This window comes from Carcharodon carcharias, chromosome 6 (genome assembly GCF_017639515.1).
Source record: "Carcharodon carcharias isolate sCarCar2 chromosome 6, sCarCar2.pri, whole genome shotgun sequence".
Classification (NCBI taxonomy): Eukaryota; Metazoa; Chordata; class Chondrichthyes; order Lamniformes; family Lamnidae; genus Carcharodon; species Carcharodon carcharias.
This window is the reverse complement of record NC_054472.1, coordinates 75287965-75306431: the sequence shown is the minus strand read 5'-3', so window position 1 is coordinate 75306431 and position 18467 is coordinate 75287965. Positions and strand designations below refer to the sequence as shown.

General features: G+C 42.2%; 1 protein-coding gene across 1 annotated transcript in view; it reads left to right on the top strand.

Moving 5' to 3' along the window:
• The window catches only part of LOC121278804 (filamin A-interacting protein 1-like), a 286735-nt gene that overhangs the window by 174401 nt on the left and 93867 nt on the right, over positions 1-18467 (top strand). The window contains exons 7-9 of the mRNA XM_041189257.1: positions 3203-3361; positions 4089-4172; positions 17074-17220. Of these exons, the coding sequence (XP_041045191.1) occupies positions 3203-3361; positions 4089-4172; positions 17074-17220 (390 nt within the window). The remainder of the gene's footprint in view (positions 1-3202; positions 3362-4088; positions 4173-17073; positions 17221-18467) is intronic.

Genomic DNA, 18467 nt, shown 5'->3' with positions numbered 1-18467 from the left:
CAGTGTGATGTGCTTACTAGATTGTGATCCTGTGTCTATTCTAAAGCTAGGTCCCACCAACACGTGTGTCACTGCGCTGGTGGAGGGTGTGGGTGAGCGCTGTGACGGAACTTCGAGGAGGGTGCCTTCAGATTCCCCTTCGGAGGTTTCTTCGGGGCTTGATTGGAGGCCCCGGGTCATGGACTCTGTCAGCTGTTTGGCAGATGTGCCTACGAAAGCAAGGAGAGATAATTAGTGCATGGCAGTGGCCTGTAAAAGAGGACATATCACTCACGGCATGGTTGTCTGATGGATGTTGCACTGCTGGATCCTCACTTGGTAGAGCAGTGCCAACCTCACCGTCAGCACAGGACCGGTCCAGATCCTCGCCAGTCAGCTGGATGACTCTGTTTTCAAAGTCTGTGAGGACCTTGATTGTGGGCATTCTGCCACCAGTCTGCAACCTCTCTCTTGTTATGTGCCAGCTTGTCCCTCATGGATAGAGATGGAGAAAGTGTAAGTAGGACGCCTGCCAGACCAGATGATAAATGTCCCTGAAACAAAAACAAAAAGTGCTAGAAAAACTCAGCGGGTCTACAGCATCTGTGGAGAGAAAGGCAGAGTTAATGTTTTGAGTTTGTATGACTCTTTTTCAGAACTCTGAAAAAGACTCTTTTTGTTTCAGATTTCCAGCATCCGTGGTATTTTACCTCTATTTTAGATAAATGTGCCTGGCCTGTGTGGGTGGTGAGTGGTCCTATAGACGGCTGAGGACAAAGGTGTGTGTGAGAGTGTGAATTGTGATGTCCCTTGATCTGACAGAGTGAGGGCCTTGTGGATGTGTGCTATGTTTGTGAGTGTGTGAGTTGAGAGTGATGAAAAGAGTGGCACAGGATGGCTGTCCTCTCCTAAAGGGCGTTGGCACTGAACCCCACTGCTACCGTCTCCCAAGCCTTGGTCACGTTGCCCAACCTACAGCCAGAGCGGGAGTACAGGATATCCCGGCGGGCCTCCACAGCATCCACAGTCACTCGTGGGACCCGTCATTAAACCGGGGTGCTGTGGTCTTTTTTCCTTTGCTGGCCATGTCTCCTGGGCCATGGCGGTGAGCTGATAGCGATGAGCAGTATGCTGGTGGTTGCCTTTTAAACATGGTGGCCAGTATGATGCAATGGTGGAGTGATGGTGGGAAGGCAAAAGAGAGCCCGCCTGTCATGGAAGCGGCGTGTTTCCCGGGAGTGCATAAATAATGAGGTGGGTTTGGGATGATATGCCGCGAAAACCTGCCATCGGCGGCGGCGGGTAGGATGCCTTTTTTGCCCACCCACTACTGCACTTAGTGCAAATTTGGGAAAATTCCGCCCTTAGTGATGGTAATGTCCTTGAATGTGGAGGTGGTCATTGCCTCATGTGGAGTGAATGTTACCTGCCACTTATCAGCCCAATATTGTCCAAATTTTCTTGCGTATGATGACAGACAGCTTCATTAGGTGATGAGTTACAAATGGAACTGAACCCTGTAATCATCAATGAACATCCCCACTTCTGACCATATGATGAAAACAAGGCTATTGAATAAGCAACTGAAGATTTTTGGACCTAAGTCACTACCCTGAGGAATTCCTGCAGCAATGTCCTGGGGCTGAGATGATAGTCTCCAACAAACACATCCATCTTTTTTTGTGCTAGGGTATGACTCCAACCAGGGATAGTTTTTTCCCCGACTTCAATTTTGCTAGGGCTCCTAGGCCACACTCGATCAAATGCTGCCTTGATGTCAAGAGCAATCACTATCTCCTCACCTCCATGATTCAGCTCTACTCTCCATGTTTGGACCAAGGCTATAATGAGGCCTGGAGCCGGGTGGCCCTGAAGGAAGCCAAATCAGTATTGATGATCAAGTTAGTGCTGAATAAGTTCTGTCTGATATCACTATTGGTGACACCTTTGATGATTGAGATTAGACTGATGGGGCAGTAATCAATCAGCCAGGTTGGATTTGTCCTGCTTTTTGTGGACAGGACAACCTGAGCACTTTTCCACTTTACAAAAACAGAATTACCTGGAAAAACGCAGCAGGTCTGGCAGCATCGGCGGAGAAGAAAAGAGTTGACGTTTGAGTCCTCATGAACCTTCGACAGAACTAGGCGAATCCCAGGAAGGGGTGAAATATAAGCTGGTTTAAGGTGGTGGGGGGGTGGAGTTGGATGGGGGGAGAGAAGTGGAGGGGGGTGGTGTGGTTGTAGGCAAAAGCAGTGATAGAAGCAGATCATCAAAAGATGTCACAGACAGCAGAACAAAAGAACACATAGGTGTCGAAGTTGGTGATATTATCTAAACGAATGTGCTAATTAAGAATGGATGGTAGGGCACTCAAGGTATAGCTCTAGTGGGGGTGGGCGGAGCATAAAAGATTTAAAAATATTTAAAATATTTAAAATATTTTAAAATACCTCCACTAGAGCTATACCTTGAGTGCCCTACCATCCATTCTTAATTAGCACATTCGTTTAGATAATATCACCAACTTCGACACCTATGTGTTCTTTTGTTCTGCTGTCTGTGACATCTTTTGATGATCTGCTTCTATCACTGCTTTTGCCTACAACCACACCTCCCCCCACCCAACCCCACCCCCTTAAACCAGCTTATATTTCACCCCTTCCTGGGATTCGCCTAGTTCTGTTGAAGGGTCATGAGGACTCGAAACGTCAACTCTTCTCTGCTGATGCTGCCAGATCTGCTGAGTTTTTCCAGGTAATTCTGTTTTTGTTTTGTATTTCCAGCATTCGCAGTTTTTTGTTTTTTGTTTTTATCACTTTTCCACTTTGTTGGGTAGATGCTAGTGTTGTAGCTAGACTGGAATAGCTCGGCTAGTGGCACAGCTAGTTCACAAACACAAATCCTCAACATGACAGCCAGGGTGTTGTCATTATTATTCACCAAATTATGATGATCATTTTTACCTGTTTGTGCTTCATAATTAGCTTAAGCCTGAATTCAAATCTTAATTTAGCTATAGAGTGCTTTAGCCCTCTCAGCTGTTGTGGGTAAAGTAGTAGCTTACCTGTGATTTAATTGCAACATATAAGCAGCTCCTTTCAAATGTTAAAAATAGTTTATTTGGCTAAAGTTACAATGAATGTATAGCTTACCATTTCCAAATTTGCATGTCTTTTTCATAAGATCATTACGCATTTAGACATTTATTTCCTAATTGAAGGTTCAAAAGAAGAAAGTCACCATTATTGACCTGAAAGATCAAATGAAACAACTTCAGCAGCAATACAATGAATCGGTGGAGGACAATGGACGCTTACGAGCCCGACTTGAAGCTTGGATTATCACTGCGCAAAGTGAACAAGATATCCTTTCAAATGAGGTAATATCCAGAATTTTTAATATATATTCTGACAAATGTATCTGAAATGCATAGATCTTTGAAGGTGTCAGAACATTTTGAGATAGCAGTTAGCAGAACATACGGGACCTTGGGCTACATAGAAGTATTGAGTACAAAAGGCATTAGGCTGAACATATGTAAAATTTTGGTCAGGCCACAACTAGAGTATTGTGTACAGTTCTGGTCACCAGACTTTAGGAAGAATGTGAAGGTCCTTGAGAGGAGATTTACTAGAATGATTCAAGGAATGAAGGAATTCAACTATGTGATGGCTCGGTGAAGCTGGGGTTGCTCTCCTTGGAGCAAAGGAGATTTGATAGATATATATAAGATTATGGCAGGTTTAGATAAGGTAGGCAAAGAAAAGTTATTCCCAGTAGCTAATGATACAAAGACTAGGGGACACAGTTTTGAGATTTAGATTTTGGGCAAGAGATACGAGGAGGTTGGGGGGTTGGTGTGAGAAAGAACTTTTATGCAGCGAGTGGTAATGACCTAAAACTCACTGCCATGCGGGTGGTGGAAGCGGAGATGATCAATGATTTCAAAAGAAAATTTAATAGGCACTTATGGGAAATAAACTACAAAGGCTACAGGTGACTGGATTGCTCTATAGAAAGCCAGCATGAACTCAGTGGTCTAAATGGTCTCCTTCTATGCTTTTATGACTCTTAAATAATTATTTTTTTACTTTATAAATCTACAGGTCTTTTGTAAAGAAGACATAATCCATAAACTAAGAATGAAACAATTAGCTCAAGAGGAAAAATGTAATATAGCAGAAGAACAGGCAAGTTTTTAAAGTTTTGTTTCATGTCAATATAGCGTGTTATGCAAACAATTTTATTAACTGAAATCATTTTTATTCTTAAAATACATATATAAGATTCAGTGGACTTCCATTAAATTTTCAACTTCTCATATTTTATATATTTATATATTCCAAACTAACTTGAGTTGTATCAATATATGTTCCAATAATTTACCTCATCCAGCATCCGACAGTTATTCAGGCTTTCAATGGAGAGAACCATTATGGCATACTGACTCCAAGATGTTACCCCATTATTTTCCCTTCCCTCAATTTGTAGGGTGCCCCTGTGATGTGATGCATCAGTTCTTTTCTCCATTTTCTCCATAAGGATTCCAAACTGGATAAAAACCTATTCCAATAAGATAGGAAGGGGTCAGCTTCAATTAACTGTGCATGGCGATGGGGGGAGGTTGAGGTTAAGAAACAGAAATCCAGATTAGAGATGAAGAATTTCAAATTTAAAATGGATAAAGTGCAAAGGTGAAAGAGGGAGGCGTATTAGAGAAAGATATTCTTTGACTGAATAGAAAGAGATGGAAACCTTAAAGATAGGCATATGATAAAACTAATGCAAACAATGCTAAGGGATATCGTGAGGAATGTGAGAAATGCAGCCGGGGAGCAAGGGTGAAAAGTAGAAGGGCCAAAAGAAAACTTATAAAAATCTCAGTAATATAAAAGGAAATAAAAACAGTTTTTATAAGGAGATTGTGAAAGAATAATTGGAGAGAGTGTAGGATTTGTCAGGGATTAAGAGGGACTCTAGTTTGCGAAGTTAAAAGTATTGGGGACAACATAGTTTATATCAGCTTTTACAAATAATAATTAAAGCGAGAATGTTGGTGTACTAGGGGAGAATTTTCAATGTAAGCTGTTTTCTTCCATAAATGTGCATATAATTTTGCTCCTTTTCTTGCTACGCATCTTTTCTTTATTCCCAAAGAGGTGGTGGGCCAGTAATAGACAACCCTGCTGAGAGTCTGGGACCAGGGATCTCACAAAACAGTGGATTTAAAGTGTTCATTGATTGCCAAGATAAGCTAACAAATTGCTTATTGTTTTTGATTCTTGGGGAAACAACTTCATAGCGTAGCTTATTAGAATTTGAATCATAAGTTAGATTCCCTGCTCTTATTTAAAAACTTGTATGAACACACTTTGCTTTAAAGGCCAATTCTTCATTCTTTTCCAAATCTTTAATATGGAAGAATGGGAGGCAGTTTTAGGCATACACCCAAAATGGCTCGACCGCCTGCCTGAAGCTAGCATTTCTGGATTCAAGTGATGCTTGAACTGTGAATGCCTCCCTGCAACTCACCAGTAAGGTAGTGTGGCAAACCAGCCTGGTCCTATCCTGGGCCTCTAGGAATGAAGGAACGAGAACTTAATTTATTGGTATTGGGGCTCACTAGGCTGTTGGAACTGGAAGATTTCTGTGGATCCAGGATTACAAATTTCTTCAGCTGTAGATGGTTTTTAATATAAGTGAAATTTGATTCAGTTGGTATACTTTGTCCATCCATGAACATGTCAAGAGCTCAATAATGCAGGACCCTTTATGGAATGGTTAAATTAAAAAGAAAGCTAGGAAAGCAAAGAGAAGCAATTAAAAATATATTGGCAAGTTGAATCAAGGAAAAGCCAAAGATGTTTTATAAACACTAAAAGAGAAAGAGTACAGAGTAGTGCAGATTAGAAATGGAAAGGTTAATTGTGTATGGAGGAGCAAGTTGTAAGTATGGTTCTTAGATTCATAGGACTGGATTTTAGAGGGTGCCAAAGTTGCCACCTCCCTGGTTAAAAGGTCGGCGGGGTGTGGTGGAGGCGCACGGCAGGAGCCTGCCCCCACTCCAGTCAGCTGCCCCACGGCCATTTAACACTTAGAGAAGTTTTAATTGGCCTGAAGCTGGCCTTCTGCCCCATCTGGGCAGAAAGTTCCTTCTCCAAGAGCTGCCAGCCAATTGTATGTCCAGCAGCTCTCTGGTCCCAGCAATACCATTGGTGGACATTGCTGGAACTGCATCTAGTCCGGGATATCGGGGAGCCAGGTGACGAATGCATATTAAAAACTGGGGACCAGGATCATGCTGGCAGGCTGAGGGGGCAGGGAGGCAGCGGGCATGGCCCTCACTGGATTTTACATGCCCTATATATTCAAATCCACCATGGGGGAGCTTAAATCCAGCCCATAGCCATTACAGCACAGAAAGGTTCCATTCGGCCCATGGAGTGCGGCCTGGAAAACAGGGCTTTTCTGGGATTTGAGCCCAGGACGTCTTGCATACTTTGACTAAGAACCACAAAGTAAGACAAGCCAATGATTATTTAGTGCCTGCTTCCACAAAAGAGAGGGACGAAGCAGACATTGTAATTAAGATGTGTGAAATATTGGATAGGATAAACGTAGTGAGGGAGGCAATATTGAGGAGGAATTATTGGACAACCTCAGCCTCTTTGAAATGAAATAAACCACTAGACCCGGATGAAATGTATTCCAAGCTGCTCAGAGAAGCAAGGGAAGAAATAGTAGAAACTCTGACCATTTTTTGACTCTCTCTCTAGCTGCAGGTATGGTACTGTTTAAAAAGGGAAGGATAGCCAGAGTAATAGCAGGCCTATCAGCTAACTTTGGTGGAGGGAAATTAATTGGAAGAATGCTGAAGGATGGTATAAGTCATCATTTAGTGAGGCATGGATTATTCAAGGACAGTCAGTATGGATTTGTTAAGGGCATAAAAACATAGAACAGAAGAAATAGGAGCAGGGGTCGGCCATTCGGCCACTCAAGCCTGCCCTGCCTTCCAATAAGATCATGGCTGATCTGCCTCAGGCCTCAACTCCTCTTTTGTGCCAGCTCCTCACAGTCCTCAACTCTCCAATACTTCAAAAATCTATCTACATCCTCTTTAAATATTTCCGTGATCTAGCCTTCACAACTCTCTGGAGTAGAGAATTCCAGGTATTCACTATTGTTTGAGAGAGCAAATTTCTTCGTATCTCAGTTTTAAATGCGTGCATTCTATAACTATGTCCCCTAGTTCGAGATTCCTCCACTAATGGAAGCATCATCTCAACATCTACCTTGTCAAGCCCCCTCAGAATCTTGTACGTTTCAATAAGATCACCCTTCATTCTCCTGAACTCTCATGAATAAAGGCCTAACCTATTTAGCTGTTCTTGATAAATCAACCCTTTCATATCAGGAATCGGCCTAGTGAATCTCTGTTGAACTGCCTCCAATGCCAGTATATCCTTTCTTAAATATGGGGACCAAAACCATATACAGCACTCCAGGTACGGCCTCACCAACACCCTGTACAGTTGTAACAAGACTTCCCTATTTTTAAATTCCAACCCCCTTGCAATACAGGCCTAAATTCCATTTGCCCTCTCAATTACTCGTTGTATCTGCATGTTAACTTCCTGTGTTTCATGCACAAGAACACCCAGATCCTTCTGTGCTGAGGTTTTGGGAGTCTCTCTCCAGTTAAATAACAGTCTACTTTTTGATTCCTCCTACCAAAGTGCATGATCTCACATTTTCCTACATTAAACCCTATCTGCCAAGTGTTTGCCCACTCACTCAACCTATCTATGTCCCCTTGCAGATTCCTTATATCTTCATCACAACATGCCTCCCATCTATTTTTGTATCATCAGCAAATTTCAATACATTACACTCTGCCCCCTCCTCCAACTCATTAACATAGATAGTAAATATTTGAGGCCCTAGGACTGATCCTTGTGGCACTCCACTAGTTATGTCTTTGCAGCCTGAAAAAGCCCCATTAAACCTGACTTTCTGTTTTCTGTGTGTTGAAAAATCCTGAACCCATGCTAATACATTTCCCCTAATACTGTGAGCTCCTGTATTGTAGAATAACCTTTTTATGTGGTACTTATGGAATGCCTTCTGGAAATCCATCTACCGGTTCCCCTTTATCAGCTCTGCTTGTTATATCCTCAAAGAACCCTAGCAAATTTGTCAAACATGATTTCCCTTTCACAAAACCATGTTGACTCTGTTCGATTGCGTTAAGCTTTTCTAAATGTCCTGCTATTTCTTCCTTAACAATGGACCCCAGCATTTTCCCAATGACAGATGTTAGGCTGACTAGCCTATAGTTTCCTGATTCTTGCCTCCCTCCCTCTTTGAACAGGGGTGTCACATTAGCAGTTTTCCAAACTGCTGGAACCCTCCTGAAATACAATGAGTTCTGGAATATTTCGACCAATGCCTCCACTATCTCTGCAGCCACTCCCTTTAAAACCTTTGGATGCAGGCCATCAGGTCCTGGCGACTTGTCTGCCTTTAGCCCCATTAGTTTGTCAAATACTTTATCCCTCATGATGGAGACTGTTAAACGATCTTTCCTCCCATTAGCTCCTTGCATATCTGATATCTTTGGGATGTTTATAGTGTCCTCCACTGTGAAGACCGATGCAAAGTATTGGTTTAAATTATCTGCTGTTTCCCTGTTCCCCATTATCAATTCTCCAGCTGCATCATCCAAGAGCTCACCCTCACTTTAGCCACTCTCTCTTTTTATATACCTGTGGAAGCTCTTGCTGTGTATTTTTACATTTCTTGCCAATTTCCTTTCATAATCAATTTTCTCCCTCTTTATTAGCTTTTTAGTTCCTTAAAAAAATCCCAATCCTCTGGCCTACCACTAGTTTTTGCCACTTTGTATGCCTTTGTTTTTGATTGGATATTCTCCTGACCACCTTTGTTAACCATGGGTAGTTCATCCTTTTCATCGAGTCCTTCTTTTTGACCGGGATAAATTTTTGCTGAGTGTTATGAAATATCTGCTTAAATGTCTGCCAGTGCTCATCCACTGACCTTTCCCTTAGTCCATTTTCCCAATCCGCTTTAGACAATCCTTTCTTCATACCTCTGCAATGCCCCTTATTTAAGTTGAGGACACTAGTTTGAGACCCGAGTTGCTCGTCCTCAAACTGAATTTGAAATTCTACCATGTTGTGATTGCTGTCCTCTAGAGGATCCTTAACTACGAAATCCCTGATTAACCCCACTTCATTACACATTACCAGATCTAAAATAGCCTGTTCCCGGGTAGGTTCCCCAACATATTACTCTAAAAACAATCCCTGTTGCACTCTACAAATTCGTCTTCCATGTTACCCCCGCCAATCTGATTTGTCCAGTCGATATGCAGATTAAAATCACCCATGACAATTGTAGCGCCCCTCTTACACACCTCCATTATTTTCCGACTTATACCTTGTCCTACAGTGAGGAAATTCTTCGGGGGCCTATAGACGACTCCCACCCATGACCTCTTCCTCCTGCTATTCCTTATTTCCACCCAAACTGATTCCACATCACGACTTATTGTACCTATATCAGTACTAACCACCACACTGATACCTTCCTTTATTAACAAAGCTACCCCACCTCCTTTTCCTTTTTCCCTATTTTTTCGGAATGTCGAACACCCTTGAATATTGACTTCCCAGTCTTAGTCACCCTGCAAACACGTCTCTGTAATAACTAGCAAGTCATTCATTTATTTCTATTTGTGCCATCAACTCATCTATCTTGTTACAAATGCTACGTGCATTCAGATAAAGAGCCTTAAGCTTTGACTTTTTACCATTATTGCTCATTCTGGTTCTGATTTCTTCTGCACTCTTCTGCTTATATTTTCTGCCTCTCCTTGTCACACTTTGATTATTGTTCGCCTCTTCACTACCCTGCACCTCTTCTCTCTCGTTTCTTTTTGATTTTTTTAAACATCCCTTCAATTGAACCCTCACCCCACTAATTAATTTAAAGTCCGATAGGACTTTAAACTAATTGTATAACCCTAGTTATACGAATCGCCAGGACAGTTATCCCAGCATGGTTCAAATGAAACCCATCCCAATGGAACAGCTCTCTCCTCCAGAACTAGTGCCAGTGCCCCATGAATCAAAACCCATTTCTCCCGCACCAGTCTTTGAGCCATGCATTTACCTCTCTAATCTTATTTACTGTATGCCAATTTGCACGTGGCTCAGGTATTGATCCAGAGATTACTACCTTTGTGGCTCTGTTTTTTAATTTAGCCCCAAGCTGCTTGTAGTCCCTCAGCAGAACCTCTTTCCTAATCCTAGCCATATTATTGGTACCAACATGAGCCATAACAACTGTATCCTTCCCCTCCCACTCCCACTCCCAAGTTCCTCTCCAGCCCAGAAGAGATGCCCTTAACCTAGAGACCAGGTAGGCAACGCAGCCTTCGGGACTCTGTCTTTGCTGCAGAGAACAGTATCCATTCCCCTAACTGTGCTATCTCCCATCACTACTACATTTCTCTTTTCTCCCCTCACTTGAATGACACTCTGTAGCACGGTGCTGTGGCCAGTTCGCTAATCCTCCCTGCAGTCTGTGCCCTCGTCCACACTGGGAGCAAGAATCTCTTACCTATTGGTCAAAGGTACTGGCTGAGGCTCCTCCAAAACTAAATTCTGGATCCCCATACCTGCCTCACTCGCAGTCACACCCTCCTGTCCCTAACCATGGTCCATATTTGAAGTAATTAATCTAAGGGAAGTGACTTTCCTGAAACACAGTCCAGGTACCTCTCTCCCTCCATGATATGCCGCAGTATCCACAGCACGGACTCCAGCTCATCAACTCTGAGCCGAAGTTCCTCGAGCAGCCAACACTTACTGCAGATGTGGTCACCACGGACCACACTGCCGACCACTGGCGACCACCAGTACCACATACTACAGCTGCAACACATCGCCTACCCAGACATCTCTATTCTATTTGATTAATTAATTTAGATGTTAAATATTTTAAAAGTGAATTTCTTAACTGTACTCTTCAGCTGTAATAACATCTCCTGATTTAAACCAATTGGCCAATCAAAAGAGTCACAGAAGAGATACCCACCAATCACCTACCAGCTTTCCTTTGATGTCACACTTTGGCTCTGAAATGTAGAAACAGGTTTAAGGGGATCTCTGCCGCTGGTTTTTATCTGCCGCTGCCCTTCTCACACACAGGTCAGCTCCCTGTGTCCGAACTCCCGGCTCTCCCCGCTGTTTTAAACTGAGCTCCCAGCTCTCTCCTCGCTGTTATAAACTGAACTCCCCGCTCCCCTCGCTGTTTTAAACTGAACTCCCGTCTCTCCTCGTTGTTTTGAACTGAACTCCCGGCTCTTTCCTTGCTGTTTTGAACTGAACCCCCGGCTCTCTTCTCGCTGTTTTAAACTGAAACTCCTTCCTCTCTCCTCATTTGGTGTGTTCTCCATGGCAAGTAGCACCTGACTAACAACTAAATTTTTTGAGCAGTAAACAAGGAGAGTTGAGAATAGCCCGTTTGAGGTTGTCTATCTGGATTTCAACAAGGTTTTTGACAAGGTCCCACATAGCAGACTGATCAGTAAATGGATAGCTCATGGGATCCAAGGAAAAGTGGCAGGTTGGATCCAAGATTGGCTCAGTGGCAGGAAGCAAAGGGTCATGGTTGATTGGCGTTTTTGTGACTGCAAGGCTGATTCAGGGCTCACTACTGGGTCCCTGGCTGTTTGTGGCATATATCAATGATTCAGACTTAAATATTGGGTGCATAATTAATAAGATTATAAGATGATCAAAAATAGAAATAGAATAGGCCATTTGGCCCATCAAGCCTGCTCTGCCATTCAGTAAGATCATGGCTGATCTGATTGTGGCATTAACTCCACTTTCCTGCCTGTCCGCCAAAATCAAAAATTTGTCTAACGCAATCTTGAACATGTTCAATGGCCCAGCCTCCACAGATTTCTGGGGAAGAGAATTCCAAAGGCTAACAACCTCCTGAGAGAAGAGACTCCTCCTTATCTCTGTCTCAAATAGAAGACCCCTTGTTTTTTTAAATTGTACCGCCTAACTCTAGATTCCCCCATGAGGGGAAACATTGCCTCAGCATCTACCCTGTCAAACCTCCTCAGAACCTTATGTTTCAATAAGATTACCTCTCAATTTGCTAAACTCCAAGTCTGTAATAGTTACTTAGAACTTTATTTTCACCTTAGCATAGCTCCTGAGGTCTACCCATAGTGACTACTGGGTGAGTTGACATAGAGGCTGTAGAGGAAAGGTTGGTGGGTGGGGGGGCATGGGTTGGTATCATTTGGCACTAAGTTGGCACAGGGGCTATCGGGGGCCATGATGGGGTGGGGGGGGGGGTGCGGTGGGCGGGGTGGTGTTATGAGAAAGGACGGAATTTCACTAGAGAGGGTAGAGAGGAGATTTACAGGGATGTTGCCAGGGCTGGAAAATTGCAGCTATGAGGAAAGATCAGATGGCTGGGGGTGTTCTCCTTGGAACAGAGGAGATTGAGAGGTAATTTCTTTGAGATGTACTAACTTGTGAGGGGTCTTGTTAAAGTTTTTTCCTCTTTCACGGGATGTGGGCTTCGCTGGCTAGGCCAACATTTATTGCCCATCCCTAATTGCCCTTGAGAAGGTGGTGGTGAGCTGCCTTCTTGAATCGATGCAGTCCATGTGGTGTAGGTACACCTACAGTGCTGTTAGGGAGGGAGTTCCAGGATTTTGACCCAGTGACAGTGAAGGAACGGTAATATATTTCCAAGTCAGGATGGTGAGTGGCTTGGAGGGGAACTTGCCAGTGGTGGTGTTCCCATGTGTCTGCTGCCCTTGTTCTTCTAGATGGTAGTGGTCGTGGGTTTGGAAGGTGCTGTCTAAGGAGCCATGGTGAGTTCTTGGTGTGCATCTTGTAGATGGTACACACCGCTGCCACTGTGCATCGATGGTGAAGGGAGTGAATGTTTGTGGATGGGGTGCCAATCAAGTGGGCTGCTTTGTCCTGGATGGCCTCAAGCCTCTTGAGTGTTGTTGGAGCTACACTCATCCAGGCAAGTAGCAAGTATTCCATCACACCCCTGACTTGTGCTTTGTAGATGGTGGATAGGCTTTGGGGAGTCAGGAGGTGAATTACTCACTGCAGGAATCCTAGCCTCTGAGCTGTTTTTGTAGTCACAGTATTTATATAGCTAGCCCAGTTCATTTTCTGGTCAATGGTAACCTCCTGGATGTTGATTTAGTGGGGGGATTCAGTGATGGTAGTGCCATTAGATGTCAAGGGGTGATGGTCGGATTGTCTCTTGTTGGAGATGGTCATTGCCTGACACTTCTGTGGCGTGAATGTTACTTACTGCTTGTCAGCCCAAGCCTGGATATTGTCCAGGTCTTGCTGCATTTTGACGTGAACTGCTTCAGTATGTGAGGAGTCGCAAATGATGCTGAACGTTGTGCAACCATCAGCGAACATCCCCAATTCTGATCTTATGATGTAAGGAAGGTCATTGATGAAGCAGCTGAAGATGGTTAGGGATAGGACACTACCCTGAGGAACTCCTGCAGTGATGTCCTGGAACTGAGATGATTGACCTCTAACAACCACAGCCATCTTCCTTTGTGCTAGGTATGACTCCAACCAGCAGAGAGTTTTCCCCCTGATTCCCATTGATTCCAGTTTTGCTAGGGCACCTTGATGTCGCATTGAGTCAAATACTGCCTTGATATCAAGGGCAGTCACTCTCATTTCACCTCCGGAGTTCAGCTCTTTTGTCCATGTTTGAAGCAAGGCTGTAATGAGGTCAGGAGCTGAATGATCCTGGCAGAACTCAAACTGAGCATCGGTGAGCAGATTTTTGCTAAGCAAGTGCCATTTGATAGCACTGTTGATGACCCCCTCCATCACTTTACTGGTGATCGAGAGTAGACAGATGGGGTGGTAATTGGCTGGGTTGGACTTGTCCTGCGTTTTGTGTACAGGACACGCCTGAGCAATTTTCCACATTGCTGGGTGGATGCCAGTGTTGTGGATGGAAAGAGCTTATTTATCTTAGCAGAGAGATCAGTGTCCAGGGGGCATAGATTTAAAGTGATTGGTAGGAGTATTTGAGGGGTGATGAAGAAAAAACGTTTCACCCAGAAGGTTGTAGGGGTCTGGATCTCACTGCCTGAAAAGATGGTAAAGACAGAAAACTTCATCTCATTTGAAAAGTGCCTGGACATATACTGAAGTGCTGTAATCCGCAGGGCTACGGACCAAATGTTGGAAAGTGGGATTAGGCTGGATAGCATAGTTTTGTCGTTTCTATGATTCTATGAGTTGGCACTAAGTTGGCATAGGGGCTATTAATTAAGATACAACTGGGACCAAATCCCAGAGAACTAAGGCGGGTCTTTTATCCAACCTGTCTCAGCACTCAGCAGCCCCTGTGACCACCTCTAATTTGTGTCCGGTAGCAGCAGACCTGACTCTATCCCGCGCTTGCCACCAGAACGAAAATCGCAGCTTTCGGGGCACTTTTTCTTGAGGCGGGTGCACGGGCTGGGAAATTTCCAGACTCCAACTATCTGCCTCCAAGATGAAAATCCAGTCCATTTTTCTTTTAGAAATGCCTTGATTGAAAACTTTTTTTTGCCATTTACTGATTTCTTACTGCAATTTCAGACCTTTAATTATTTGATAATGATGTTAATGACACAGTGTATATTTCTGAAAATTATACAGTCATTCATGTATTTACTGCCAAAAAATGTTATCCAGTTTGTTTCATAGCATGTGATCCCATAAATGTGTTAAAAGACAGTGGATTGCCTTGTTCTTACCCCAGCAATGTCCTGCTTTTGTACGGTATATGTCTTGCCGTATGTAATGTACTTGCCAAACAGATTAGATTAACTTTGCTTATCTTTATTCACAACTTTCTTTGGTTATAATACCAAAGGACTTTCTATTTTCTGTGCAAAAAACTTCTGGGCTGACACAGCTCCTTCAAACTATCTAGATGCTATTCTGCTCTGTGTATTTGCTAAAATGAAATGCACTTCATACAATAGTATTTTTGGGCTTCTGCAATTTGATTGTATCAATTGTAGGAAAGAGTTTTTGCTTAAAGTACAATTGGTGATCAGGTGCAAGTTGTGCTCAAAATTGTGCTAGTTTTGCAATTTTTTTATCTGTTCAAACTTATTTGCATATTGTCAAAATTTTGCATGAGCTTGTGCAGTTGGACAGCGTTTTAGAATGTAATTTTAAAAAATATTGCTTTGTATTAAAAAGAATTCCATGGTGTATTTATGACTGGTGCAGTTTTATTATTTTTAATTAATTTATTGATTAAGCATTTTTAATCAGAGCATCTAGTCTAGCGTTGTCCAATATACTTGTCACTTGCCACACATGTCAAAATGGTCACATATGACTAATTGATGCTGTCCACTTTTACAGTCACACATTACTGAGTTGTGTTAAAGTTGCAGCAGTGGGTATGAGTATGGGTGTCACTTGCTAGACTGCTAATTGTTGTACGTCCCGAATTGAGCAATGAAGAATGAACCACGTTGCTGTTAGATAGCGGTCACCTATTGATCAGACTATGACTATGTTTATCAGAATATAGTTCAGTTGTCAGGTTTCTACTGACCTGGAAGCTTAAGGGCCACTTAGTCAATGAAAGAAGAAAAACAATTTACTTTGTTACCTTCTTTTCCTGTATTCTCTGGATGCCTCTAAATGACAATACATTTAAATCTATGGGACCACTCTGTGAAGCGCTGTGAAAGCAGGGTTGGCCTTTGGAAGGACATAGGTCTGATTGCTCTTGAAATTTTCTTGGAGAGTCTAGTGACACAGTGAGTGTTAACTGAAGAACTTGGTTTGCAAAGCTGTAATTGGTGTTTTTTAGAAAATAAGTGAGGTGTGTGAGTGGTGGACAGCACTGCATAGTTGCCACTGAGGGTTAAAATGTGCAATTTTGGCAAGTTGGGGTGTGTAGCAAGACCCAAAGTCCTCTGGATATCTGTGGAAATGAGCTACTGAAAGGAATAGAATGCTATTGGCATAAAAGGAGAGTTTACAGGACACTATTGAAGGGCCTATTGAATTTCCGGATGCTGTGTTTGGAAGTGGCAGGTGACAGAACCTGAGCAAAAGTTGGACCGCAGAAGCAATACATAGAGGTCTGTTGATTATTTTCCCTCCCCGAGCCTCCTGATATATCAGTTCTGTTTCTTTTTTCAAAAAGAGACTGTTTACTCTTGAGGAAATTTGTTTTTTTGAAATAAACTGGAGCACAATGTTGGAAACAGAATACTTCAGTTAACAGATTGCCACCACCCTTTGAGAGCATATACAGCACATTTGCTTTGCTGAACAGTTGGTTTACAAAACTCTTTTGAGGCTCTTCTCCTGATTTTTTTTTGATTTGATTGAAGTGTGGCTATTTGCAGTGCAGTAGCTTGTGGGAACTCTATTTACATTGCATGTCGGTTGGCACTTGAAATTCTCAATCTTTTATGCTGGTTTGGCTGATTTTGGTTGAGTTGTGCTAACACCAACTTGACCTAGTGGAAACTCCATGCCTATATTTGTGTTTCGAGATCAACCCAAGAGTACAGGAGCAGTATGAGTTCCTTTCAATTTTCTTGCGTAAATGACTAAAACCAAGGTGCTAATTACTTTCCATATTTGAATGCATTGCAGGTTAGTGACTGGTTTGACTCAAATGTTGCTACTTCATTGAAAACAATCAGAGTAGTTGAATTACTTAGGTTTTTTTGTTAGTGGCAAAAAAATTGCAACTTTTTCTGAATGTATTTCATTTTTATTTTTCTGAGCACTATAAAACTATGTAAAATTACATTGAATATACAACACAGAAACAAGCCATTCAGCCCCACCAATCCATGCTGATGTTTATGCTCCGCTTGGGCTAATTTTCTTGGGTAATCAGTTAGCTTCACTAATCCAAGCTAAATTGGATCTTTTTCACGTTTTTGAGCCGACATGATTTTGCAAATAGAACACTTGTAATTGAACAACTTTTCAAAATTTATTTTAGATCCAGCATCAAGAGAAGCTGCTGGACCAACAACATCAGAAATACATGGCTTCAGTTAACATAGTTGAAAAGCATCAGCAGATGATTCATTCTTTAGAAGAGGACCTTCAAACTGCCATGATTGCAGAAAGGGAAATGGCTACTCAGGTAAAACAAGAATACTATTTTTAAATACAGACATTATAACCGTATTATGAAAGTACTATTATTTAATACTGTTAGCGTATTATGATTGTGAAATGGATAAGCTCAATGCTTTGCCACTTTGTGTAACTACTGTGGATCACAGCATATAAGTTGACCTTTGAATCCTTGAAAAATCCTCCCAAAATTGGGGGTTGATTTATACACTAAGTATAAAATATGAACTGCTGGTGTTGTGTTCGGGATTTTGAAATGTGAAAAAAGGATAACATTAGTAATTCAAATTAAATCAATGTGACACATTTATTGAATGAATTAATTGCGAACATGATCCTTAAATGACTTATTGAGGCTATTATGATCACAGCTGGTGTTAATTGCTGCGCAAACCAAATCCCAAAGGGAAACTTGGCTCATGGGCCATAACTTTTTTCTTTATATTCTGAAAATGAGAAGAAAATGTACTGATCTCAGCAGTAATCGGTTCAGTAACACTTATTTGGGATTTTTAAAAATTAAAAGTAAAAGTTTTATTATCAAGAATAAAAGAAAACTTAATCACACAAGATTGTAGTTACACAATTAAGGTTAGCCTTACAAAATATTCCCAAAAAACACCCCTCTGCTTGGTCAAACCCACAAGCAAACACCTCCCAGGCAACACTCCCTTATTAGATGTCTAAACATGAAATCTAGTAATATTATCCAAAGCAAACTGCTGTTGCCTCAATAAAGGCATACCACATGACATTCACCCTCATCCACTCTGCAGCGGAATCCATTTCAGAATAAAACTGCTTGTTGCAGCCCATGATTTTTCTGGCTTGACTGGATGGCTGAACAAACAACATCCTCTCCCAGCCCAGAGCTCCAGCTGTAGCTTATCAGCTCAAACAATTCCAGCTATCTCCCCAACTAAGCCCTTCATACTAACTCTGAAATACCTTTTTTCTTGCCTTTCAACTCTGGTTCCATTGTTCTCACACCTCTTTGAACCTCAAATCCTTCCAAAGATAAAAGTTGTTATGTCTTATGCTTGCCTTTGCTTTTGGGTTAATAAGGTATAATACCCTCACTACTATTGACGTATGGAACTCCTGCAAGATGCAAACATGTTTCTTTGTACCTCTGACTCCCCTTTGATATTCAAACAAACTCTCAACTTATCTAAAAATGCAAGGGGAGGCAATAGCATAGTGGTATTGTTGCTAGACTAGTAATCCAGAGACCCAGGGTAATGTTCTGGGGAC